Source organism: Gorilla gorilla, chromosome 9, assembly GCF_029281585.2.
Source record: "Gorilla gorilla gorilla isolate KB3781 chromosome 9, NHGRI_mGorGor1-v2.1_pri, whole genome shotgun sequence".
NCBI lineage: Eukaryota > Metazoa > Chordata > Mammalia > Primates > Hominidae > Gorilla > Gorilla gorilla.
The window spans coordinates 86,641,810-86,668,482 of record NC_073233.2 but is presented as its reverse complement, the minus strand read 5'-3'; the positions used below and the strand labels follow the sequence as shown (position 1 = coordinate 86,668,482).

Here is a 26,673-nt window from a genome sequence, read left to right as displayed (position 1 = left end):
CATTAAAGCTTTTTTCATTCATCTATTCTTTCAACAAACATTTGTTGAAAGCCATGCTGGGCCACACCTGGTGCTAGTGCCAGGGGACCACATTGGACCTTCCCATCAGGTGGGCTTCCAATCTAGAGAGAGGACAGTGCACGGGTGAGGCAGGGAAGAGGTGGGGTAGGGAAAGGGTGGTGCTATGGGTTTGACTTTCTGTGGGGGAAGAGCTCACATGTTGCCAGGTTCATCTCCAAGGGCCTGTACAGTTCAATCAAGAACTCTGTAAGCTTGGAATAGGAATTTTTGGACAGTTGGAGATTTTCCTCTGATTTTGAGAGGAAGTCCAGGCTACAAATACAAATGGCTTCTACCTAGGTTTTGATACTCTTGGCTGATGATGCCATGCTAGATGACCAGAGGAAGAGCATGCTTTTCTAGTAGTAGCCCCAAAGTTTGAGACCACTACTAGAAAAGCAAATATTTCATTCTTCAGGAACACATTCCTCTGCTGGGTTACTTGGAGCTGTGCTGATGGAATCATCTTAGGTCCTCACCAATTAGTCATACACAGCATAGTGTACACAGAGCTTTTCATATAAACTATTTTCTTCAGTTGTCACCACTCATCCTAGAGGGGGACCATTATTACTTTCCTCATTTTAGGGGTAAAGAATTATGTCTCAGAGAGATTAAGTTCCCCAAGTACCCACAGCTAGGAAACTGGGGAGTCAGAATCTGAACTCAAGTCTCCCCTATGGCTTGTGTACTCCTAGTACTTCAAAAGATTCCTCCCAGACCCCAGCCCTCCACCATTAATTCAGAAAGCTCTGATGTTGGTCATGTGAAAGCCAACTAGCATTTATCAAACCCTCCCTTGTTATTGGGTATGTTGCAAACGTCAGAATTCATATCTGATCTTCTAAGTTTAATCTAGTGTACTTGCCACTACATCTCCTTTCTTATAAAAATGTGTGTCTTTATTATATCCTGAATATGTGCCAGGCACTATGTTAGAAGCTATACTTTTGTTCATGCTAAATTGATTTAGGTTATATCTGTCTGCCATGCTAGAATGTAAACTCCTTGAGGTCAAGGAAAAATTCATGCCTGTCATAATCACCATGGGATCTCCAGTGCCCACTGTGGGGCTTGCACACAGGGAGCACCCAAGAAATCAACCAAATGAAAGTAATTCCTACAGCAATCCTCCAAAGTATAGTAGTTGACGTCATCCCTGTTTTACATAAGGGAACTTGTGACTAGGAGAGGAGCTGTAACCCACATTTCACAAAGGACCACTTACAATATGTAAAAGACATATGAGCTGTCAAAGGACATTCTTTAGCATAGTCCTGTTTAGCTTTCACTAGCCACTTCAGGAAATTATATCTGCTTTAATGTCAAAGCAGAATCTGAGAAGGAAAAATAAAACAGTTCCTTTTGTTTCAAGGTATTTGAAAATAAGAAAAAAAGAAACAATAGGGACTATGACTTGAGGCCAAATGGTAAAGTAGCATCACAGGTTTCTACTCTCATCTTGAGTCTGTGGGTCTCTTCACTCAGTCAGATGGGCCCATCTGCAGAGAATCCAAGCACTCCCAAGCTGTATTACCATCAGTTAGCACCCCATAAACATCAAGGTTGCCCTATTCAGGGCCCTTCCATTAAAATGTGTAAGAGCTCACAACCCAGCTTGTAAAGGGCTGGTGGAGGGGTGCCCAGTCACCAGGCCACTTTTAACTTCATGCCAGGAGAGCTTGTCTAGTGTAAACTGGCAAGGAAGTTGAGTGTTTGGATGGACAGAGCAGTAGTCTCCAGATGGGAAGGGTGAGACTAAGTGCCTGGAAAACTCTGTGTAGAGGACCTCATTTCATTTCACATATATCACGGTCTGACTTGGATATAACAAAGTATAAGCAGGGCCAGAAGTGGCAGGAGGTGGGGATCTGCTGGAAAAGCTGAGAGTTTCCCTCAAAGGGAAGCCCACCTGTGACAGGTCAGTGTTCCTTGCCTGTTCTGAGGCTTCGTTTCCTTATCTGTGAAATGTCTGCCTTGAAGTACTGTTCCAAGGATTGTCAAAACAATGAAAAGACACTAGATGATCACATGACCTTGTAGAATGTTCTCATACTATCTGGGCCTCAGTATGCACACCACTGAGAAGGATAATAGCCAGGCATTCTCACAGCCTTATTGTGATAGTTCAATGAGAAATTGTCTATGAAGAGTGCTTTGCAAACTGTAAAACTTGATGTGAGCATTAGTTAAATAAAAAATGGCTTTCCCACATATTACCTCATTTGATCTAACACCAACCCTGTGAAATTGGTGAAGTGGGAATTATCAACCCCATTTTACAGAAATGGAAAGCAAGGCTCAATGAATTGCATAATTGGCAGCTTGCAGATTACCCAGCCAGTAAGTGGTAAAGCCATAGGCAGATCAGACCTGTCTGACCCTAAGTTCCATGTTCTTTAATTCATTGTACATAGCAAAAAGGTGCAGGCATGAGTCATAACTATAGGTTATTTGGATAATCTTTTGAATGCCAATATTAGTTTGTGCTTTATCTGGACTGTGATCTCCTGGGGGGCAGAGATTATATCTTATTGACCTCTGTATTTCTAGCACCAGGTACAGTCTCTGGCATATAGTAGGCATGTGTGGATATTATTAGAAGAATACATGAATTAGTATGAATTGATTGATACCTACTATATATAAGGTAGGAAGAAGCCTCTGAAGTGGTTGTCATCATCATTGCCACTTTGCAGAGGAAGAAAAGGAAGCTTACAGCTATTGAGTAGGTCACAGAGCAGGCAAAACTGAGATCTGGAATCACATCTGATTCCAAGTCTTACTGTCTTTTGTCCGTACTGTCTCCAGGTGACTTAATAAAGGAGTGAAGTACGTTTTAGCTAAGACCTGAAGTCTGGAAGTTCATTGTCCGCCCCTCTCCTGGCTCACGCCTCAGTGAATAGTATGCTTTCTGCTGTTTACTTTCACACCATAAACCACCACCTGGCAAAAGTGCTGAGTAAACCCAAACAAATACTAAGCTGATTTTTCATCTCTCCAAGGGCCCTCAAGGGAAAGTTCCAGCCCTGACCCCAGGCCCAGCCTCCAGAGTCACCAGGAAGTCATTGCCCTTTCAATGTTGTACAGAAGAAGTGGGAATTACAGAGACAGGACCTAGGATGTCCTGGGGCCTGGAGATTGTCATTCTTTATCTTGAGGCAAGCCCAAGTGTTTGTCTATGTGAGCAAGAAAGGAAAAGAGCTTGAACAACATCCTAGGGGGCTGCTTGACATAGCTCCGCAGCCCTGTCCTCACGTGGGACAGTCTCATACAGGCAGGTCGCTAGAGAGAAACAGACAGGTGGGCCTGGTTGGACTTTTCAGCCAGGCTAAGTGGGGTGTGGTGAATGTTTACCATTCTCAGGCACCTATAGCCCCAGGCATACCGTAATTCATCCATCATCCAACAAACCTTAGTAAGAGGTCTATTCTATACCAGGATCTGTGCTTGGTACCAGGGATGGAGGTGATCAAAGGAATTAGACCAGCCTCGGGTTCCTAGTCTGATGATAAGACAGACAAAGAAACAGAAAACCACTCTACCATGTAAAAATGGGAAGGAAAGAAACAAGTGAATAACCCACAGGGTGAATTACAGGAGATTTCTCAGAGGAGGGGGTACTTTTCAGCCAGGTCTTGGGGGTAGATTACACTGTCTAACAGGGAGGGTGCTCTGTCATAGAATCCCACATTCTTACAGCCTGAAGGGATCTTAAATACCATTAGGTTCCACCTGCAACAGATGAGGAAACTGACACCCAGAAGAGAGGAAGTGACCTCCCCAAAGCCACACAGTAGATTAGTGGCTGAGCAGGTATAGATCTCACAAACCTCCTAGACTCCCTGTCTGAAGTTCACTGTGCTGACCTCAATTCAGGAAACCTTTCTTGAGTTGCTTGATCTTTGTCATGCCTTTTTGTCATCCACTTCACTGGGTGCTCACCAGAGCCCAGTTAGGTCAGCAAAGGGCTGCTGCAAGGCAGCATCATGCAGCTCACACTCTCCAGACAAGGAACTGTCTGACAGGACCAGGAACTCTCCAGACAGGAACTGTAGCTCAGTGAAGTCAAGGGACCTGCCCCAGGTCACACAGCTCAGAAGCTCCTGAGCCTGGCATAGGACCCAGGTCCCTGGCTCCAGGTCAGAGATATCCCTTCCCACTTTACAGCTGAAGAATCTGATGTGTTACTGCACGTAATAAATACCTCCGTTTTGAGGTAATGTGCTTGGCAGGATGTCTGGCACAGGAACATAACATACATGGTAACTCTTACTATTTGTTAAAGTCTCAAACATTTTATTCATTGTCTTGTAGATTGGTAGGAAGGTCTGAGCCTCTGAGACCTAATTTTGTTTTCTTTTTCAAAGTAGCTAAGATTATTAGCAGCTTCTAAACTAAGCATGCAGTTTGGAAGGGAGATGAGCAAATGCACCTTGACAGAGGTGCCAGCTAATTTAGTTTGAAAGAAATGAAAAGGATTGAGATTTTCATGTGAATTTGAAGCATGTGGGGCCACGAGGCATGAGAATCAAGTCAGTCTCTCTCCCTCAGAGCCCTGGCAGAGAGCTTCAGTGGACATGGTTGCTCAACCTGTTTCCTAAAGAGCAGTTGTATTTTGGAAGACTTTACCACCTCTGCCTGCAGTAAGCATGAAGCTGTTGCTGGCCTGGAGCCTGAGGGGCTTGTGAATCAGGCCCTCTGTGTTTTGCACCACCTCACAGATGTGCCTTTGTGAAGGGCGGGCAGCTCCACTCTGGCTATGAAGGGCCCCCCTCCAAACCATTTGCTTTGGATCTGAAACCCCGTTTAGATGGTTCTTGGAGTTGGGGTGAGGAAGCAGGAAGCTGAAAGAGAATAAACCCAGCAAAAGCACAGAACAAACTGCAGGTTTTGGACAACAACTTAGAGTATACTCATGGGGTTGGGGTTCAGCCTCCCTCCCGCACCCCATCCTCAATCAGAGTCCAGGCAGTCATGAAATGCAGGCCCCAGAACTCATCACCTGCCCAGCCAGACCACAAGCACTTCATTTGGCGATGGGGACTCATCCTTACTTTGTTTTCACACATAACTGGTTTTTAATTACATTTGACTTTTCCTGATGTCTGTTCAGAATGCCGGTCCCCTTTGGAAGGGGCAAGCACAAAGGCAGGGACAGGCTGGCAAGAAGGAGAAGCAAATTGAGCAGAGCCCTACAATCCTTCCTCTTTTGGTGGGGAAACAGGCACAGGGCAGGCTTCTGCCCAGAGAATTGTTCTCATCTGAGGGTCATTGTCCACGGAGATTAGTCTCCCGAGCCTCTGGAATCCTGATCTGTCACAGAAGCCCAGGTATGTAGCCAAGTGTGACTTTGGTTTCCAACAATAACTTGCTCAATACTTGTTGTTTTTCTCTCTCCTCTCTCCCCTGCCCCTCTGGCCACTGCCTCCCCTCCTGGCCCTGGTGTCCTCCCTTCTTCTGCTCCTCCCCACAGAGATCTGTGCTGCTGACTGTGGTGGCCACGGCGTGTGCGTAGGGGGCACCTGCCGCTGCGAGGATGGCTGGATGGGGGCAGCCTGCGACCAGCGGTCCTGCCACCCGCGCTGTGCCGAGCATGGGACCTGCCGCGACGGCAAGTGCGAGTGCAGCCCTGGCTGGAATGGCGAACACTGCACCATCGGTATGGTGGGCCGAGGTCCCCGGGTACCTTCTCTGGTCTGCAGGACATCTTTGTCTGTTGGGGCATTTCAGGGCCAGCCTGGGCCCTCATCGCATGTGGGGATGGGGAAGAAAGTCCTTTCATCTGGAGGCATTACGACTGGCATTTCCTAGCCATCGGTTGGATTTAAACTCACAATTTGGTATTTTCAACCTTATCACTCCCAATTTCCATTTCCCATGTCCTGGTTAGCTGGTTAGCACACCTTGCTCTTTAGCTCCTCCAAGGCTACATGCGGTATGGATCTGTGTCAGGGAGCTCTGTGTTCAGGAATGAGGCAGATGAGCACTTCTTAGCAGCTATGGGCAAGCCCCGTCAACTTTCTGAGCCTCAGTTTCCTCACTCGTAAGATGGGGATAATAATACATGTGAAGACCTTAGCAAAGGCTGGCATACGGTGGAGTGCCCAGTACATGCAGCCATTATTATCCAATGCATTATCTTGCTGGGATGGCTGGGGCTTAGCTCTGAGCCCTCCATGCCCACTGGGCTCCTAGGTCAGAATTCCCCAAGAGGTCTGGAATCCTGGGGAGAGCTCCCCACAGGCCCTAAGGCCACATCTGGAGTCCATTAGGCGTGGGATCTTCCCCCGTCCTCAGCTTCCATCCTGTCTGCATTTGTCTCCTTTCCCCTCCCTTGGGGTCTCCTCGGCACCAGCTCCTGCTGAAGCAGCTCTGAAAACAAGCTGATCACTTCATTCCCTTCTTTCTGCCTTTCCTGCTGGTTTTGTTGATTTTAAACTCAGCCAGACGTTTTGCTTGGTTTATTATCCTGGAATGAGCACTCACCAAAAGCTCTTTATTGAATCAACCGGTTTGTGTATATATGTGTGTTTTAGCTTCTTCCCCTTCCGTTTTTGTTTTTTGTTTTTTGTTTTTTTTAAACGAAGGGTCTGTGATCAGATGGTGAGCACATGGCTTTAGAAGGCAGGATTCCAGGTACCTTTCTGGCTTAGAAAGTGACCTCTTGGGTCTTAGAGAAACTGGAAGACAAGCCCCGCAGCTTTGGAGAGACAAAGGAATTTTGAGCAAACAGAGCTACCTCTTACCCCTTGAGGGGTTTTTCAGTCTTCATTGTTTTTGTTTTGAAGCCTAACATTAGTTTATATCCTTGGTCCCTGCCCCTGCAACATCCCTGGGTTTTGGCCATGGAATACCTTACATTTATTAATATTAATAATAATAATGGCTTCTGATCTTTAAGTATTCACAACGTGCCGAGAGCTGCACTAAGAACTTTAGCTGCATTATTTTATCCTCCTTACAATCACCCTGTGAAGCAGTATGTATTATTTCCTCATTTTCAAGGACCTGAGGCTTAAGGTCACGGAACCTCAAAGATGTAGAGCAGAAATTTGACACTTGATTTTTCCTTACCAGCTGCTTACTCTGCAGCGCTTGCACAATAAAGTCCTGGTTTTCTACTGAGGCACCTGCTCCTGTCCCTCCTGGAGGCTGTGCCCTGTCGTGGCATTTGCACTCAGAGTCCCTCACCTAATCTGCCCAGCCCCCACCCTCAACAGGGCCACTCCATCACAATGGCAGCCACTGCAGCAGCCACTGCAGGTTGTGCTGCATCATGTTACTGTGTGCACCTTGATGGCTTCTTTATATCAGTGTCATCCTCCCTTACAATTGTCCTGGAAATCCCTTAGTGAGAAGTGGCCCCGGTCATCTGAGGGGGCCTCTTCTTTAAACTCTGCTTTCCCCTCACCTTCCCTTTTCTGCATGACTGAGGATGAACCAACCTTTCAACCTCCCAGCCCAGAAGAAAGCCCACACCTATCTAAAAAACAAAAACAAAAAAAAACAAAAACAGAAACAAAAAAACCAGAGCCCAGAGAGGGCCCATTCTGTTTGCTGTCTCTTGCTTACAGAGTCCTCAGCTCATCTTACCAAACTCCAAAACGTTTGCAAATGTTGGACAAAAATGTTATAAGATAAACGCATCTCATCTTAGGGAACCTCTCCCTTTGTCTAGTCACACATGACTCATGTCGGGGCTTGTGGGCAGGCTGTTTTACAGGCAGTGTTTTCTGGATATTCATCAGCCTGGCCTTAAGAATGTCCCTTTTATTTTGATGACAAGAAGTCAAACCGTCCACTTCTACCTCCCCTGTATGCTCTGTTGTCGCTCTTCTAGAACAGATTCCACCTTGGGGATGCAGATACCTTTTCCCCTCCAGATAAGAAATACATCAAGGTAAATGTGCACAATATAAGAATAAGGTTGACTGTCCTAAATACCAAAGAAATGTCATAGGACATTGAAGAAGCAATAGACCAGTCATAGTGGCTCAGCTGAAAGGACTTTGGCTGGGAATTCTATTAATACCTCTCATTGTGTGGTGAGCATTTTCTTCGTCCTTGTCTAATTTTCCTGCATGGTAACCTTCTCTCTGTGGGTCTCTGCCCGTGGCCAGCTGCGTCCCCATGAGAAACTCAACACCCTCGTGCTGAAGGAACACTTCAATAACCCTGTAGGATATAAGGGAAGGGGGAGGGGAGGCAAAGTAGAGAAACAATGGTCCCATCCTTTTCTTGTTGAAATAGAAATGAGAAGGGGAAATCCATTTTTAGTCTTTGATGGTAACAAGAAGCATTTCCTTGTTTCCAGAGAACTTTACTCCCTGTGAGAGTCATTTAGGAAAAGAAAAAAACTGCTGATGTGAAAAGTTAGAAATTCAAAGTGTTAAATTTTCTCTTGTTATCAGATTTCATTATTATACAATAGGTCATTATCGTGTAGCTAGCTCCTAGCTGCAATAGTTATTTCCCATACCAGAGAAAGAGCTGGTATCCATGACACTGATTTAGAGACCTCTAGGCAGTGGAAGCAAAAAAAAGAGGGCCTGTTTATTTACATACTGCCGCCCTGCATAAACAGGAAGGAATGGCTTGATGACCTTACAGCAGGAATACAGAATTTAAAGAACAAGACAAATCTGGGACCCTTATGGCCAAGTCCCCAGCATTAAGAACTTTTTACCCCAGTGACATTTTCCAGAGCAGATTATTATAGTAGGAATTAAATATCTTCTTTTGGAGCCTTTGGCTCACCTTATCTTTCATGGAAGCTACATGATTCTTCCCAAGAGAGGTTGGTTTTCAGAATGAAAGGGAATTTGACAGTGGCATCCTCTTCAATGACAGTATTTTTGTCAAACAGCAAAAATATTTCACATTCAATCCTAATTCCTTATGTTAGGAATCACCTGTCTCTTTGCATCTTGAAGAAGGGTCTTTGGTAAAAGCACCAGGGCCAGACCACACAGTTGCCTGAGGCTTTAGTTTCTCTATCCATGAATCACAGAATGGAGTGGCTGGAGTAGGTCCCCAAGGGTGACAGAATTTCATCCCCTTCCTCCACTGCCCGCAGAACTGCACACCCATCAGCCCAAAAGTGAGTCACCTGCTCCTAAAAATATCTCATGAAGAAAAAGGGATTCTTCATTTTTACTGTTACTTACATGACACTAATATTCCCACTTGCATATATGAAACCCAGTTTTCCTAGTCCAGAAGTCAGGGTAAGATGGATTGATTTGGATCTGTTTCTCAAGTATATGATTGACAGAGAGTCACCAAGTGCATATTTTTGGTTCTTTTCAAGGAGTTTTATGGATCCATGAAGTCTGGTGCTTGACCTCTGATTTCCTTTGAGAAAGCTGAAAATCGTAGTTAAATTTAACAAGGCGTTTAATTTTTTTCCTATTTCTTTGAAAACACTACTAACATTTTGGATCAATTCTATCATGGTTTTTCTATTTACCTCAGTGTCGCTTGTCTCTAAAGTAAAGAAAACACCTGTAGAAAATGCCAGCTTCTGATTACATTAATAAAATTCCAGCTTGACTCCAAAGCTGTGATTGTTCAAGATACCAGATATACAGAATTATTTACCAGACTTCAGGAGAGCTGTCCAATCCTAGAAGTCCTGATTTTTAAACAAAAGCTTCCTCTGGGGATAAAGATCAAAATGATACCCTGAAGATACAATTACTTGAGTGAGCAAAACCAGACTTCCCAATGAAGAGAAATTATAAAGAAAAGCCACAAAATCTTCCGTGCTTTGTCCAGTTTTTTTTTTTTTTTAAAAAGACAGAGTCTCACTCTGTCACACATGCTGGAGTACAGTGGCACCACCTCGGATCACTGAAACTTCCGCCTCCCAGGTTCAAGCAATTCTTCTGCCTCAGCCTCCCGAGTAGGTGGGACTATAGGTGTGCACCACCACACCAGCTAATTTTTGTTTTTTGTTTTTTTGAGATGGAGTTTCACTCTTGTTGCCCATCCTGGAGTGCAGTGGCACTATTTCGGCTGACCGCAACCTCTGCCTCCCGGGTTCAAGTGATTCTCCTGCCTCAGCCTCCCAAGTAGCCGGGATCACAGACGCCCGCCACCACACCTGGCTAATTTTGTAGTTTTAGTAGAGACAGAGTTTCTCCATGTTGGTCAGGCTGATCTCAAACTCCTGACCTCAGGTGATCCACCTGCCTCAGCCTCCCAAAGTGCTGGGATTACAGGCATAAGCCACCGCGCCTGGCCTAATTTTTGTATTTTTAGTAGAGACGGGGTTTCACCATGTTGACCAGGCTGGTCTCTAACTCCTGACCTCAAGTGATCCACCAGCTTCAGCCTCCCAAAGTGCTGGGACTACAGGCACGAGCCACCACACCTGGCCCTTTGTTTGCTTTTGAATGATAGCTATCAGATTTCTTTTTCATAATCAGAAAATCCTTAACCAAGAGCCCACAAATCACTCATGAGGTATAGGCCCCTGTGATAACGCTATGGTTATCCCTCCTGAAAGCATTCACTCACAACAGGACCTGTGGTTTTACAGGACAGATGCTGACAAGGAGAAAGAGAAAATGTACAGGGATCTACCTCAAGTTATCAGAGCACAAGTTTAATTTGCTGATGATCCTGGGAGACTTCAGCCCACATGTGGTGGGGTGGGAATCTGGCTTTGAATTTCTCTCAGTGTGGGTGTCACTGACCACTTATCCAAAGAGAGAAGAGCACTGATGTATCCAAGAGCTTAGCAAGAACATCTCTTTGGTGGTTTGTCACCCATCCGAAAGAAGCTCGGATGACTAGAACCGCCAACCCATCACCTGCTGTAGTGATCCTTGTTTCTTGTGGCCTAACATGTACCAATGATGCAGCCGTTCGAGTTGCCCTGAGGCTCCTGGAGAGTAAGAATGGAAAGCCTCTTGCCATGTTCTCCATAACTTTGGATAGGGGGCCCCTGAAGATTCTTAAGATTATCCCAAGAGAAACTTTTGGAAACCTCTGTTGGTAGAGGCAAGTCAAGGAAAGAAGTTTTATGTTGGTGATCAGAGAAAGGCCAAAGAGAGCTAAGACCGTGCAGACCAACCTCATGCCAAAAGCTCAGTCTGTAGCATAAATAGCTATAGTACCTTTATTATCTCTGGCTTTTCACACAGAGATAGGAACATAGTAGGAGTATGAGAAACATTTGTACAATGCCAAAGAAACAAGCGTTGCCCAAGAGAAAAGATGACTACTGCCATCATCTTCATCCTGAAGTTCTGAAGAGAAAGATGCAGGAATTGATGAAGTCCTGAATCCACCTTTCATAATGCAAAGCTTGCATCATCTTTTCTAAAAGTTGGTACTTTAAAATCATGAATTTTTAAACAACTGTACTCAACAGCATATGTGCCAAGGTTTTCAAACAATAAAAGCAACCACAGTATGGACTTCCGCATATGCCTTTTATAAATAAATGGTAGTAAAGTTCAAAGACCCATTTGTCACTCCCATTTTCAATAGCCAGAGACAAGGAAGCTCCATTCCATTCCCGGAAAACTCATGGACTTGGTATTAACTGGCTGTTACCAGCTTTTGGATTCACAGTGTGGCTTGGGGGCTCTTTGTAGCAAAGGAATCCCTTTTGATTTGTGGAGTCAGGATTTGAAGTTTTGAATGTCTACTTTTGTCTCCTGAAAACTCACAGTGCTGATGGTAACCTGAGCCTGCCTCCATCATTTCCACTGATTTTCTTTCCTACCTGTGGTCTGGAGAAATTAGTAAGAATTTTTAAAGGTATCAAAAACATATTTTCACTTAATAGTGCTCTTCATGGTTACATGGTTCTTGAAAATGAAATGGCATTAGAAGAGAGAGAGCTCTCTTAAGTCAGCCCCTGGCCCTGGGGAGATTATCCTATAGAGTGGATATAAGCTTCTCTCACCACCAGAACCACTATACTACCATTAAGTTTGGAGACAATCAGGAAAGTTTTTTTCATCAGAGAACTCCCTCACGGTGGAAGCTATGACCACTTGGATCCCAGTGATGGCATCTCATCCAGCCTAGCCATCCCTGGGAAAAAAAATCTAGGCTTACTACACCTCTTCTATAACTGGATTCAGAGTTATTATAAGAACTTATAATTAGGACCCTCCAAAAAATTCTGCAGATAAGAAAGCTAACAAAACCACAAGAGCCAGGTGATTCTATGTATTCATGCCCTTTGATAGCATATCCTGGGAGATGAGATATAAGAAATTTTAGACCACTTTGCAAAATTAGATAAATTAGCTTGACTAAGACTAAAGTGACACATAAGCCAAGAATCAAGAAAGATTTCCCTTTAGCCAGAGATATTTCCTAGGCCATTTTTCGTGTGGGCTGTCCCCATTTTTCATTGTTTGGCATTCCATAGCTTTGTTTACTCACCCCTACTTAATAAGTACTCTCTTTCATGTTCCTATCTTATATCCTGCATCTCATGGACTCCACAACATCTGTAAGAATGAAGAAAAGCATGTAGCCTCAGTTAAAATTTCCTCTTCCCAGTTTTCCACTTGGCTGTGCAGGCTCCAGAAGCATATTTCATCTTGAACCAGAGACCACACGGATACCTGAACTAAGAACACAGCCTCTCATCCACTAGTCTTTGAGGCTAATATATAGTGATGAACAACAATATCTGTTCTATCCAGAGAATTGAAAAAATATAATTTATGGTTTTTTTATGAAGAGAGTAAGAATGTTTAAAGAACCCTACAGATTCCTGATAAGGCCACACCGTTGCAGTCCGGTCCTGTCTGATGGACTTTTGATTCATGTGTGAAATTCAGCTGGGGCTGGAGTGCAGCCTGGCTGAAGGCATCAGATCCTTCAGGAGACTGCCCAGCTACCCGGCCTTTGCAGAACACACTAGTAGGAGGTGTGGAGAGATAGAGAAAGAGAAGCTCCTCAAAGAGCTATAACTACAGCCTAGGGAGGGCAGGTGAAATGGTATTAGTGATTCATGCTGGGAATTAAGAGGCCTGCCCTGCTCTAAACACACAGCCAGACACCCATATATAGACACAGTGGGGTTTATTTCAGAGCAACCTTTGATACTCATCCTCAAATAAGCAAAACTTTAGAAGGCCAAATAACTCAAGGCTTGGATACAACCCCTCCATTAGAAAACAAAGCATACATCTTTCTTTAGGGTTAATAAGCATTGAGAAGTGGTCAGATTTTCTTTGCTTTGTCTTGTTTTTCACAGTGACATCCATTGACCTGCACCTCATAGTCTGTGTAAGATGCACAAAGGAGGGATGCGTCTTACTTAGAACGCTAAGCATTTTGCATTCAAGCATATGTGGGCACATGTGTACATGGAAAATTCAAGAATGGCAAACAGATAATCCAGCAGTATATTTGACCAAAGACTCAACCCCCTTCACTAGTGCATATCAGAGATGATTCAAATTTTGCGCATTTCTAAATTCCAACTTCTTGGAAAGGCCTCTGCCGAGATGGGGTACCACTTGTTCTTGTTATGGCTGCTTCACCTGTAGGGAGGTTGGATGCTGCTCTGAGTAGTGAAAGGGACAGGCTCTAGTTTTCCGTAAAGCCAGACAAAGCTGGCAGAGCAGGAGTGTGGCCACTTTTGGAGTTTCCCATCCTTCTTTGTCTGTTTTCCTTATTCATATGTCTTCTTGTTTCTATGATCACATTTCCAAATGTCTGGATCACAGAATGAGTTGAAGTTCCTTTTGGCCATCCCTGGAGAATGCTTGCTCTCCCTTCTCCTCTCTCATGTCATCCTGTCTTTGGTTTTATTTTCCCCACCATGGCATAGGCCTGTCCCAAACGTGGGGTACAATCCCTTTGTCTCTGTAGCATCTGGCATGGTTATGTGGCAGGCGATATTGCACTTACTGGATCCTACCTTAAATGTCCTGTCTTTTATCTCCCTAGCTCACTATCTGGATAGGGTAGTTAAAGGTATGGTCTTCCTTCCTCTATTTTCCTGTTGTCTTTGTGTGTGTGTTTGTGTATGAGTATAAAAGAAGAAATGAGTATATAAAAATGTATATACACCACATAAGCATGATGTCTGGAAGCTAATGCATCCCCAGTTTTGTCGCAGCATCCATTGCCCAAAGGGGATGGGTTTTCGGTCACAAGTTGGTTGATATACCTGGAGTGTCATTCTCCCCACAAGATGCTCAGATCTGTTTGTGACAATACCATTGTACTTTTGTTTTTCCCTTCCCCCGCCCCACGTACATACACCTTTCACTCTTTCCACCCCATCTCATGTCACCCTGCGCATCTCTTATGGCCCCTGGTCCACCAGAATTAAGATGCTGGCAACCAGGGTGGGTGGCCTGAGAAAGGAAGAGACCCAAGAGCAAGTTAAGAAATTTTAAGGACTACTTTCTAGTACTACTGTGTTCATTCGTCCAACAAGCATCTATGGAGCACCCACTGTGTACTAGGCACCTGCGCCAGGGTCTGGAGACAAGGGGACAAACAGACCCCTGACGTCAGGGAGCAGATGGTCTGTTTGTTTATTTGTTTGTTTTCCTTTTCAGAGAAGGCCTGACTTTGGTAAGTTTTGTCTTTGAAGAGTGTTCCCTAGAGGCAAAGTAATTCCTTCCATTTTAAACATTTACATTAGTTAGGTGGTACCTGATTTTCCAAATAGGCCACATAGCTCTAAGAATAAGTCTCAGAATAATCAGATATGTGTGCTCTGAAAAGACTCTAAGCTCCTTGAGGAGAAATACCATGTCATATTCATCTTTTTGTTCTCAGGCCCTAACACAGCACCTGGTACAAAATGTGTGCTCTGCAGATAGGGACACATATTCTAGAGTCAGACTGCTTGGGTTTGAATCCCAGCTTCAACACTCAGGGAACTAAGTGACCTTGGGCAAGTGATTTAACTTCTCTTCTCTTGCTAACAGAACCCACCTCATAAGGCTAGTATGAGGATTAAGTGAAGTAACAAATACAAAGTGCTTAGTATATAGGCAGGAATTATGCTCAATAAGTATGAATTATACTGCTTTATCATCATATTCTTATTCTTATTCTCACCCTTAATTTGAAGAAGGACTTCATTAGCTAAATTAATTTTTGAAACTGTAAAGGAAAAGGCTAAATTGGCTTTTAATAAGAGATAGCAACAGCTGTTTTAAAACTTATGGAAAGGGTTTTGGGGAAACATAACTGACTAAATGCTTTTCAGCTAGGACAGCTTTGCCAAATACAGCAAAGGTGTTGCATAGGATCCAACAGATGGAGGAAGAGCAAGGGTCTTCATATTTCATGTGCTGGTCCTCAACTGACAATAAAATCATTCCAGCAAGAAAGAGTAGTACTTCCTAGCCTCTTTAAAAACAGGCATTTCACACATTATCATTAGCAGAGGACTCTTCAGGGTGGGCTAAATTTTATCACGTTACCATCTATCTGATGGAAAATTTTCCTACTATGTGAAGTTTTTTCACATCCATGAGTCTTAGGTGAGTCATGTGATTTTTTTAAGGGAATAGATATAATGATACCCATTCGACTGAAAAAGGAAACTGAAGTTGAGGAAGTTGAATGGGTCATCCTGGCTCACACTTCTAATAAGTAGCAGAACCAGGACTCTGCATTTCCTGACTTTATCCATGTTTCAGCATGCTATCTTCTGTCACCATAAGTCACCGAGAATGTCCATAATTTCCAGTATATTTTCCTCCACACCACATCTTCCAAACTGGCCCCCTTACTGGGAAGTGGCCTATATTCTTTCTCAAATCACCTGCTCTGATCTTCAGTTCAGAAAATATCATCACCAGAACTTTAGTTGGATTAGGTCAATGAATCATAACTTGTTTTAAAAGGCAAATGTTTCTTGGCAAAATCAGGGTCTGACCCAAGCCCTCATCTGGCTGATATTTTGGTATAATGGATACTAATTCTAAAAAAATAATTCAGAGATCTGTGTCATGGAAGCTCAGGTCTTGTCAGAGTAGAGTACTTTACTGTTCAAAGATGGGCCAGATTTTGTTCATTGCTTCCCAGTTGCTTTGGTAGAGACTAAAGAAACAATGTTTACTCAACAAATATGCTGAACTCCTAAGTGGTAGGAAATATGAATACCACATAACAGATATGGTCCCTGCTCTCAAGGTGCCTGCAGTCTAGCAGAGAAGACACTAAAACAATTCCAACAAAGTGTGATGAGGGTTATGACAGGGGAAGTCCAAAGGCTACCACTTAGCAAGTAGCCACCCCACTAACTTGGATTGTTGGGGCCTTATAGATTGTGGAATTTAACATAAGGGTATAAGAAAGCGTCTGAAGGTTTTTAAAAGCAAGATGATAACTAGATCACATTTGTGATTTGGGAGATCAGTCTGGCCGTATTGTGAAAGGAGAATTGAGGGGGGACCATTGAGAACAAGAAGACCGATTAGCAGACTATTGCTCTCATCTAGGTAAGAGATGATGATGGCTTTGTCTAGGGAAGTGAATATGGAGAGAGAAAAAAAGTACAAGAGGACCAGTAAGAGAAACATAAAGAAATGGGCCATTTGATATATGATAAGTGTATTGCATAGAATCCATGCCACTTAACTAAAAAATAAATACCTTCAAGGATTCTGAAAGTCTTCTAATCATACCTGGTGCTAGCTGCAAGGGGGACTTCTTCATAGGCCTAAGCAGGAGATTGAAGACAAAGTGGTCCCTTGTCATTTAAAGGGCATCATTTCTTTTGAAAAGCTTTGTTAGCCCTTCTCTAAAACTTTAAAATTACATTACTTTGACTCTAGCAAATGCCTGGTGTGAGTCTTTCCAGAAGGGATTATTAATGTCACGTGGGCTGTCTGAATTATTGATGAGTTTCAGGGTTTGAGGAATTAGCCTCAGTGGGTAAGGACGGGCATATTGCTTTAAGAACGTCAGCAAGTCATCCTGGAAGAGCCTTCCTCATGCTGGCTAATGGGGGTGTGATTATCCCGGAAGCAAATGGCTGGATGAAAGCAAACCTTGTTCCACCCACAGGTACTCAAAGTCCCTCTGAAACTTATAGGATACTGCAGATCTTCAGGGTATCACTTGGTCCATTTGAAGAAATTGACTGTGGATTTCCACATTTGTGATTCTCTGTGATTCCACATCTAGAGCTAACCCTCCCTGAGAACACCTGCTCCACATCTTCCAAACTGGCACCTCAATGATTCATTGACCCAATCCCACTAAAGGTCTGGTGATGATATTTTCAGGCAGCCTCAGAGCAGCATGGACTATCTGCCCAAGATGCCATGTGCCTACAGGAGTTCACTAGAGCAGGGCTTCCCAGAGGGGGTTCCATGGAATGGAATATTACACAGTTTACTGGGTGGGGGAAAGAGTTCTGAGGTCAAATTGGATAATGCTCTAGTAATCGAATAAGCAGCTTTCTTTATTCTAAGACTTCTTGGAGTCTTTAATATATTGATATTCAGTGTGACTTTCTACAATAAGAATATAGGATGCAACGTTTTCCAAACTTATTTGACTGCAGGAGCTTCTTCTTGAGGACCTCATAGAACTACTATTTCACAAGGTTCACTTTAAGAAGTATGGTTTGTGATTATAAGACCTATTTTAAACCCTTCCTGGAACAAAGTATGGTATAAATAAAGAGAATGTAAAATTTTTTAGGGCAGATGATATATCTCATCTCTGTGAATTAACACAAAATCCAGCATCCACCAGGTACTGAGTAAAGTTTATTGAATTTAAGAACAGAATCAACTAACTTGAAGTTGTTTTGACCTTCTCTATTGGGTCAGTTATGCTGGAAGGACCTAATGGATCATCTCATCCAAATCCTTATTTTATAAATGGGGAAATTGAGGCCCAAAGAGAGAAAGTAACTTTCCCAACTCCCCCCATATTAGGCCAGAACTCAGGCCTCTTGTCCCTCTCATTGATTTATTTTAACAAATATCTATTGAGTGTCTGCTACATGCAGGCACTGGTACATTCTAATGGAAGAAGTAAGACAATGAAACTAATTGCAGAATTGATCATTTCAGTATCCTTGGGACAGTTGCTATTGAGAGAAGTACAATATGTTAGGAAAGCATGAATGGTGGCCTGCACTGGGACTCGCAGCCCTGAACCCATCATGCCACCTCCCACTGCACTGCATGTTCACGGAGCCATGAGGCAAGCCCAGTGTTTGTCTTGACCATTTTTGGCAAGGATTTATTTATAATGACCATAGCTTTTGACCTAAACGTTACACAAGGTGGGCTGGCAAAGGTTTATTTTCTTGTTTATGAATTTCTTAGTGAAGTTATACAAACTTAAAACAAGTAAATCCAATAATAATAATAATAACAGCTCTCATTTATTGAATCCCTATGTATGTTACCCACTGTGATAAATAATTGATATATATTATCTCATTTAATACTCTCACATACTCTTTGAATCAGGTATTATCTCCATTTTACAGATGAGAAAACTGAAGCTTAGAGTGAAGTAATTTGCCAGTTGTAACACAGGTAGTAAGTAAAATGATAGTGCTAGGATTTGAACTGAGGTTTGTCCACCTCCAAAGTCCTCGCTCTATTACAACACATGGCTTTTACTAAAAATTTAGGATTAAATGGTGTAAAATTGGATCTGCCCTAGAAAATCAAGATCTGAACATTTTTAACAAAAAGTTACTTATTTTAGAAATCTATATAAAGTGCCTAGCACAGTGGCCAGTCCTAGTAGACCCTCAGTATGTGGCAGCTGTCATTGTCTCACTGTCCTGAAGCATCTAAACCAGAGGTTGGCAAATTACAGCCCACAGACCAAATCGGGCCCATCACCTATTTTTGTAAATCAAGTTAGTTGGAGCGCAGCCATGCTTATTCATTTAAAAGTGTGTATGGCTGCTTTCAAGCTATAACGGCAGAGTTGAGTAATTGCAAGAGACCATATGGCTCACAAGCCTAAACTATTTATTCTCTGGGTCTTTACAGAACAAGTTTGCTGACTCTGATCTAGATAACTGCCTCAGTTTCCTATTTTGCCTTTCTGTGAGCCCCACCTGAGGTTGTGGGTACAACATATGATATTATATGCCCTCTGCCCAAAATAGAGAGAAGGTAAAGGTGAGTAGAAGATTCAGATATTGTCTTTGAGCTGTATGCCAGGCTTTGTGCATCATGCATACCTTACTTAACCGCCCCAAAAGCCCCATTTTATAAGTAAAAAGACTGAGGCTCAAAGAAATTCAATAACATGCCTGAGTCATACAGCCACTGAGTGGTACAGGCAAACTTTGATATGCCTCTCAAGCTTGTGCTCTTACGTAAGAGATACTGTTTGCATCTTACAAGAGGCTTTATCTTACAGCAAAAGAAAGCAGTCAGCTACCGTTGTTAAAGATCAGACCCTATTTCCTCCAGGACTAATTCCAAATACAAACGAGGCTTAATTGAAAACAAGTCCCGGCTGGACGGACAAAAATTGACATGAGACTAATTGAGGAAAAAAGAAAGCTGTGATTGCTTAGATCACTAATGGTGGCTGATGTTGGCAACCAAGTCAGATTGCCTGGATAGCCGCCTGTGTGTCACAGCTCTGCTTCTGGGGCTCGCTTTTAAAACTTCTTTCTCAACCACTTTTTGGGGTGGCCATGCTGGTAGCCTCTCATCTTTCCCAGCAGGCTTCTGCTATACAGAAACCCATAGTCTACATACACTTCTAACTTCTGGAGGAATCCCTCCTAGGCTGGAGTACACAATTGTTACATGTTTCTTCCTTTGAATGGAAAACACAGTGGCCAAATTGCTTGGTTGTTGTGTGGAACATCTCAAGTGGAAATAAACATGTTATTTTCTTTTACTTTGGAATAACAGTCAACTATCAAAAGTCCTGGGAACACTCAAGTTTTAGATTCTGATTGATCAGCCATTTAGTGAGTGGCTATCTTGGCCCAGGTCTTGTACTGGACAGCCACTTTCACATTTGTTGTCCCATTTAAGAATAATGAGTCAATTTCCCATTAATTCATGGCAGAAGATCCAGTTTGTGGCCATATTTGGAGCACTTTGCTGCTCATAATAATAAAACAAATGAAGCTTTATAGCTGACACAGTGCTTTCACATCCATACCTCTCCCAAGACTGAGCAGGAGCAGAGAGGAGATGGAAGTCTTGCCAGTGACAGGTGGTTTTTGATAGCCCCTTGGAGAAGGGGGTTGGCAGGATTGTTAATATAAGGACTTGAGTGAAAACCAAGTGGCACAATAGAAGCTGAAGTGAACCACATAATTTAACATATTCTCAAACGAAGATTTCTGAGCCACAAACTCGGAGAGGTTTAAAGATGTGGCAATCAAAAAACCTGCAAATCTACTTTAATAGTATTTTTTAAAAACTTCCCCACTTTATAATATGGTCCAAGCAGAACGAACACAGCATCTAAATATTGCCTGACCCTTCTCGATCAAATCATCTACAGCCCTCTCAGATGGCCACACCTGTGTTAAGTTCCTACCATATTTTGTACATCTCCTTTAGGGCATTTAGCAGTTAAATTTTTTGCCTACATAAATTTGTCTCCTTTGATAGGCTTCATGCACCTCATGAATAAGAATAGGTCTTATTCATTTCTGTACCTCCAGTGGTAGCCCAAAGAAGATGCTTAATAAATGACAGACAGGCAGGCAGATGTGCATATGAGCGTAATGAGAGCAGAGCAGCCTGGCTGTACCTGCGTTGCACTCACAGACAGCCCTGCTTAGTGTTTCACAACGGCGATCACAGCTCCTCTGGGTGCAGGGCCCTTTTCTAAGTGTAGCTGTAGACAAGATGTTAAGAAAAAGCCCCAAGCCCTCTTCCTCAAAGCAAAGACAGTTGTTTAGGAGAAAATAAGACAAAATAAATGAAAAGCCTAGGGTCCAATAAAATTGACCTACTACAAGAGTTGGAAAAAGTAACACCCTTTAGAATGATACCCAGAAGTGATGAAGGAAGCAAGGAATAAACAGAAAGATGTTTCCTTTGTGCTAAACAGCCGCCAGAGATAAGAGGAACACATGAGAATGAACAAGAAGCAAGGATCAGGCAAAAAGCTCCATTGGTTAGATTCTGATAGGCCGACATCCACTGACTCCGGCTCCAGAATCCCGGTCACTTTTGAAAGAGGGGCTTTTAGATGCAGAAGGTGTGGGTTTCAGCCCTGTCCCTTTCACTTCTGACTGTGCGACCCTGGCAAGTCCTTTCACCTCTCTGAGCCTCAGTTGCCTTCTCTGTAAAGTGGCAATTCCCAATGATACCTGTCTCCCTGGGCTGCTGTGGGCATTCGTGTGCTGATGGATATGAAGGCATTTTGCAAGTTGGCAGGTAGCGTGTTAGTGTGTGTGATGGCAGTTGACTCTGGGTGATCAGACCTCGACCCTGTACTTTGTCTTTCAGAGGGTTGCCCTGGGTTGTGCAATGGCAACGGCAGATGTACCTTAGACCTGAATGGTTGGCACTGCGTCTGCCAGCTGGGCTGGAGAGGAGCTGGCTGTGACACTTCCATGGAGACTGCCTGCGGTGACAGCAAAGACAATGATGGAGGTAGGGCTCTGGCACCCATGGGCTCCAGGCGGCTCCAGAGGGCGGGAGGCCCAGAGTGGAGAATGGATATTACTGAGCTAACAGGCCACCAACACACCAGTCATCCAGTCAGGGGGACCTGCGGTGCAACAAAAAACTGCACATGTGGCTTAGGGATGAGTGCATATCACAGGTGTTCCATTTGAATCAATTGAAATTAACTAATGTAAATGAAAGTAATTGATATCCAGCAGCCACTATAGAAGAGAAGGCATATGGAAGAAAGAGGTTTCTAACAATTCAACAGTAGGATGAGATGTCTGGCAAAGTTATGGGTCCCCCTCACTGGAGATGGATAAGAAGAGACCATCTAATTCTTTATCACAGAAGCTGCAGAGGGACACTTCTCCCAGGGAAGGAGGTTGAGTTACCTTTGGTCAAGGTCTCTTCTCCTCTGATTCTGGAGGTTCACTGCACACCACTGCACACCAGCAGACACCTTTTGTAATAGAAATGGCCTTTGCTTTGGGTTTTTTTAAAGTGCTAGACAGTCAAAGCCCAAGGAAGGAGGTGCTCATCTTTTAGAACATTCATTAGCTGAGAGTGAAGACCTGGGTTCTAATTCTAGCTCTGGCTTTGACTCCTTGTGCATCCTTACACATGCTGTTTGGTGGCTCTGGGCCTCACTCTCCCTATTTATAAAATGAGGCAGCTGGCCCATGAGTACCATTTCAGTCCTTATCTTAGTCGTAGAATTAGCCTTCATTTTTCTGTTGCATTAACTTGGGTAAATACAACCATAATGTGTTCTACTTTCCCACTTGGAAGATACATCAATCCTTCCTGATTCTCCCACTCACAGGTGGTTATTAGGAGAATAAAAAGATAAAGATATGAAAAAAATCAAAACAGTTAACCCTGTCTTCCTAATGATGGCCTAACAATTGGCTTAGTCCAAACAAGTCTATGTGGCTCCCTAATATTTATACCAAAGGACTTTCTAATATGTTGCACAGGGTAGGAAATCAATAGGTCAGAAACTCAGCATCCTAACCTTTGGGAATTTTCTATTTAGAGGGAATCTCAAACCCCAAAGCACCATAAGAATTAAAAGGCCAAGTGTGTGATGTTGTGATTTCTGTGGTTTATTTGCCTTGAGTGGGTTTCAGCAGCCTAGAAAGGGCTGTTTCAGAGCACTGTTCTTTGAGCCAGCCGGCTTTCAGCCCTTCCACCTGCTGCCTAAATCCAGGAGGTAATTGGGCCTGATGTACCCAGGCCTGGGCCCAGTGGAGCAATTGTCAACAGGGAGCTTATGGGGTTGGCCACAGTAGCTAGGCAGAAACAGAAGGCCTATGTTCTCCTGAGATCTTGGAGGGTTGAAATATCCCTTAATCGATCTAAAACTTGTGGAGTTCATTAATTTTTGTGCTCCATAAATATCCAGAGTTCTTATTTTAGAGTTGGGCCCTATACCAGGCATAGAGATAAGAAAGTCCTCTCCCTGTATGCCAGGACAGGGAGAAATGAGGGAGAAAGACCCAAAGTTAAGTGCTAATAAACTGTGATAAGTGCCGTTGTAGAGTTATATATTAGTTGTTGTGGGAGTAGGAAAGCATTCATCAGAAGGTGACACTTGGATGGGTAGTGGTTTCCCAGAAAGGAAAGGGCTCTCTATTCAGAGACGTCATTATGGGCCAAGCCAGGACAAAGCAGGGAAGGGCACCAAGCACCCGTGTCTTCAGACAAGGCAAAGTGTATTTATATTTGCTCTTCGTAGGAAAGAGATGTCAGCCTACATTATCTGCATGATTTCCTCAGCATTCCCCTTCAGTTTGCCTGTGTAGGCACAATTCCAATGACTAATAATAATACTCAGGTAATAGAAGAAAAGAAGAGAGGAGCCACCATTCCCTTCTCATGAGTCAAAAGTCTTGGCCAAAGCCTTCAAACAGCTGTTGAACATCTGGGCGGCAAAATAACTGCATGTCTTTAGGAAATGTGGGGAAAGGGTGCACCTCTCTCCCTACCAGTATACATACAAGTGTAGGTTATAGAACAAGGCTCATTGATTCTCTCCCACGAAATGCAATTCAAATGTATCCTTTGTTTGCCATACTTCAGAGCCAGCCCTCCTAGCACTAGAATGCACCAGTGGTAACATGGGGCATGGGCATACCATAGCCCAAAGCCCACAGCTCGGGGGGAGAGAGGGGTTCTTGTCATAGGAAATGGGGCTGATGCAGACCCCAGGGGAATAGAGCCTCCTCCAGCTGTTCGGAGAGATGAGCCAGTAGGAAGTGGAAAAGATCAACCAGAAAATCCCCAATTGTGGGAGAATATGCCACTTGCATTTTTGGAGCATGTTATGGGCTGAAATGAGCTTGCACATAGTTTATTCACTCACTCAACCAATGTTAACCAAGTATCTACATTGTTATCAGGCCCTGTCCAGGGTACTGGGGCTTCAGCGATAAATAAAACACAGTCCCTACCCTTGTGAAGGTCACAATCTAGAGAGAGAGAGAAACAGCAAGTAATTGCAATGCAGTGGGACAATTGCCAGGATAAAGGAGCATCCACTCATTCAACTGATATCAGATGCCTGGGTGCCCTACTGGGAACTGTGATGTGGTTTCTGTCCCATGGGACTTTCAGAACAGCCAGGAAGACATCCCGTGGGTCATCATGGTTGGAAATAGAACCAGCTGGGAAGGCCAAATTGTTGAGGGTCCTTGACCTTGGGTTCTCAACTATTAAATGAGGAAACGTCTCACCTCAGGGCCCTCTCAGTTCAGTGGGCTGTCCACCCACTGCGGGAGCCAAGGGGAAGGTGCTGAGGACCCCTGCTTTGCAGGATGGCATAGATGAAACAACCATAGAGAGTGGACTGTCCCCAAATGCCAGGGTAGTAAGGGTTATCCTCATTGGCCTCTATTACTCTGTGCCTTGGCCAAATGGGGGCAGTTTTAGTGGAGGGAGAGAGGAAGAAAGGAGCACACGAGTAAACCGTATTTGCATTGGGCTACTTTCAGTTCAGCCAAGCACACCTTTGTAGGGCTCATGCTATGTACAAGGCACCATGCTCCTTTCCAAGGAGACATAAAGACCAGTGAGCATGGCCCAGTCTTTCTCCCTCAAGAAGCTCACGGTCATTTGTAAGAAATTGTCATCCAAATGACTCAATCTAATGGAAGCAGAATTAAATAAGTGCCTTTATTTTAGCCATGATAGGGTATACAGCATAATCCAAGATAAATCATTCAGGCTGGAGGGAAATTGTGTTAGAGTCTCACTAGTGGTTGTTCTTAGATGATTTGACTCAAGTCTTGGAGAAGGAATTAACAGAGTTTAATGTTGAGTAACAGGATTGAAAGGGACATCAGAGAACATTGACTTTAACTCCCTCTCCTGCATGTTTACAGACAGGACAACTGGAGCCCAGAGAGGAGAGGTGACATCACACACATCATAATCACAGAGAAAGTCATTACATGGCCTGGACTAGACTCTTCAGCCATTCCACATGGCCTTGTGGACCTAGAGCACTTCTGCCTTCTCCTAGTGATTTATCCTCCACCTAGAAGTGTAGTGTGAGTACTTACTCAGATTTAAATAGGCTGCAGCAGTACCACAAGGCTTACGAGAGCGTAATAACTTGTATGTCACTTTACAGTTTGCAAAGCAATTGTGCATCCACCCAACAACACTGTGAGGAATGTGTGGCCTTATTATGCACTTACTATTCCCTCATGATAAGGAAAAGGAAGCTTAGCGATTATTTCACAGAAGTCACAGAGCTGGCCGGCCTCAGAAACTGCCAGAGTATGTGAGGTCTTGGCGACATTAGAGCTTCTCACTGTGTCCAGACTTCAGACATATGGCCCATTGTAGATCCCTGTAGCCCTTCAAGTTATCTAAGATCTCTGGGTTACTCTTCTTTCCCAATTTGCTGGGTTTAAAACAACACATTTTAAATTAAACTTGAATTTCAAGTTTCATAAAGAATGCTACAGCAGTGTTTTTCCTAGGTAGGAGGCTGAGGCACGAGAATCACTTTAATTTGGGAGGCAGAGGTTTCAGTGAGCTGAGATTGTGCCTATGCACTCCAGCCAGGGCAACAGACGAGGACTCTGTCAAAAAAAAAAAAAAGGGGGGGAGCCAAACAGTATGACTGAGCCAGGGAGCAGCTTTATTAGTTTGTTTTTGTTTTCATGTATGGTTGTTGGCTAGATTTAAAAATGGAAACAAGATCCCTCATGTGACTCGATGACTGCCAGTCTCCTAATGCTGTCACCTTGGGCACTGGCTCCTGAGAGGGACCAGAAGGTAGACAAGCAGAGGGGCCCTAACTCACCTACTCAAAGTGAAGTCTCTATGTGCCCCACTTGACAAAGAAGGTGTACCCCATTCATACTGTGTGCTTTGAGAAGCCCCTTATTAAGTACAGACACATGCATCTTCTGATTTTATCCGCTTATAGGGATGTTTATTCATGCCCATTTCAAAGATGGTGACACCATGTCCCAAAGATGCTAAGTCACTGTAAAATGAGGATAATAATGCCCACCTTGCAGGGCTGCTATAAGGATCACAGGTTATATATTGAAAGGCCCTGAGAGGCAACATAGCACAGTGATTAAAAGTACAAGATCTGTACCCAGATTATCTGGATTCAACTCCTGGCTCCCTGATTTGCTCACTGTGTGACCTTGAGTGATGTACTTAACTTCTCTAAGACTTAGTTTATCAACTACAGATATCAGTTGTTTCTCCTGCTTCTCTCCACCTGCAATCACGGAAACATATTTATTATAAAATATGTATTTGTAAATATTTTTAAAAATTGGAATTATGTCCTCTATAAAATTTTACGTTCTATTTTTTCATTTAAGATTATGGTATATTTCTCTATATAATATGTTTTCATCTTTTTCATTTTCTTTGTTAAAGTCTGTATTCCAAACTGTTACACGCTCTTTGCTAGAAAAGAATCCAAACGTACATAAAGGAAAACAGCAGCCATTTTTGAGCACATTCCTGAGTGCCAGGCACTGTACTAGACACT

At 43.5% G+C, this 26,673-nt stretch overlaps 1 protein-coding gene across 2 annotated transcripts in view; it reads left to right on the top strand.

Moving 5' to 3' along the window:
- The window catches only part of TENM4 (teneurin transmembrane protein 4), a 777,096-nt gene that overhangs the window by 643,877 nt on the left and 106,546 nt on the right, over nt 1-26,673 (top strand). The window contains exons 16-18 of one of the 2 annotated variants that reach the window (XM_063693427.1): nt 5,537-5,722; nt 13,993-14,019; nt 21,483-21,629. In XM_063693427.1, coding sequence (XP_063549497.1) covers nt 5,537-5,722; nt 13,993-14,019; nt 21,483-21,629 — 360 coding nt within the window. The remainder of the gene's footprint in view (nt 1-5,536; nt 5,723-13,992; nt 14,020-21,482; nt 21,630-26,673) is intronic. The other variant, XM_055356895.2, reaches the window with a different exon arrangement.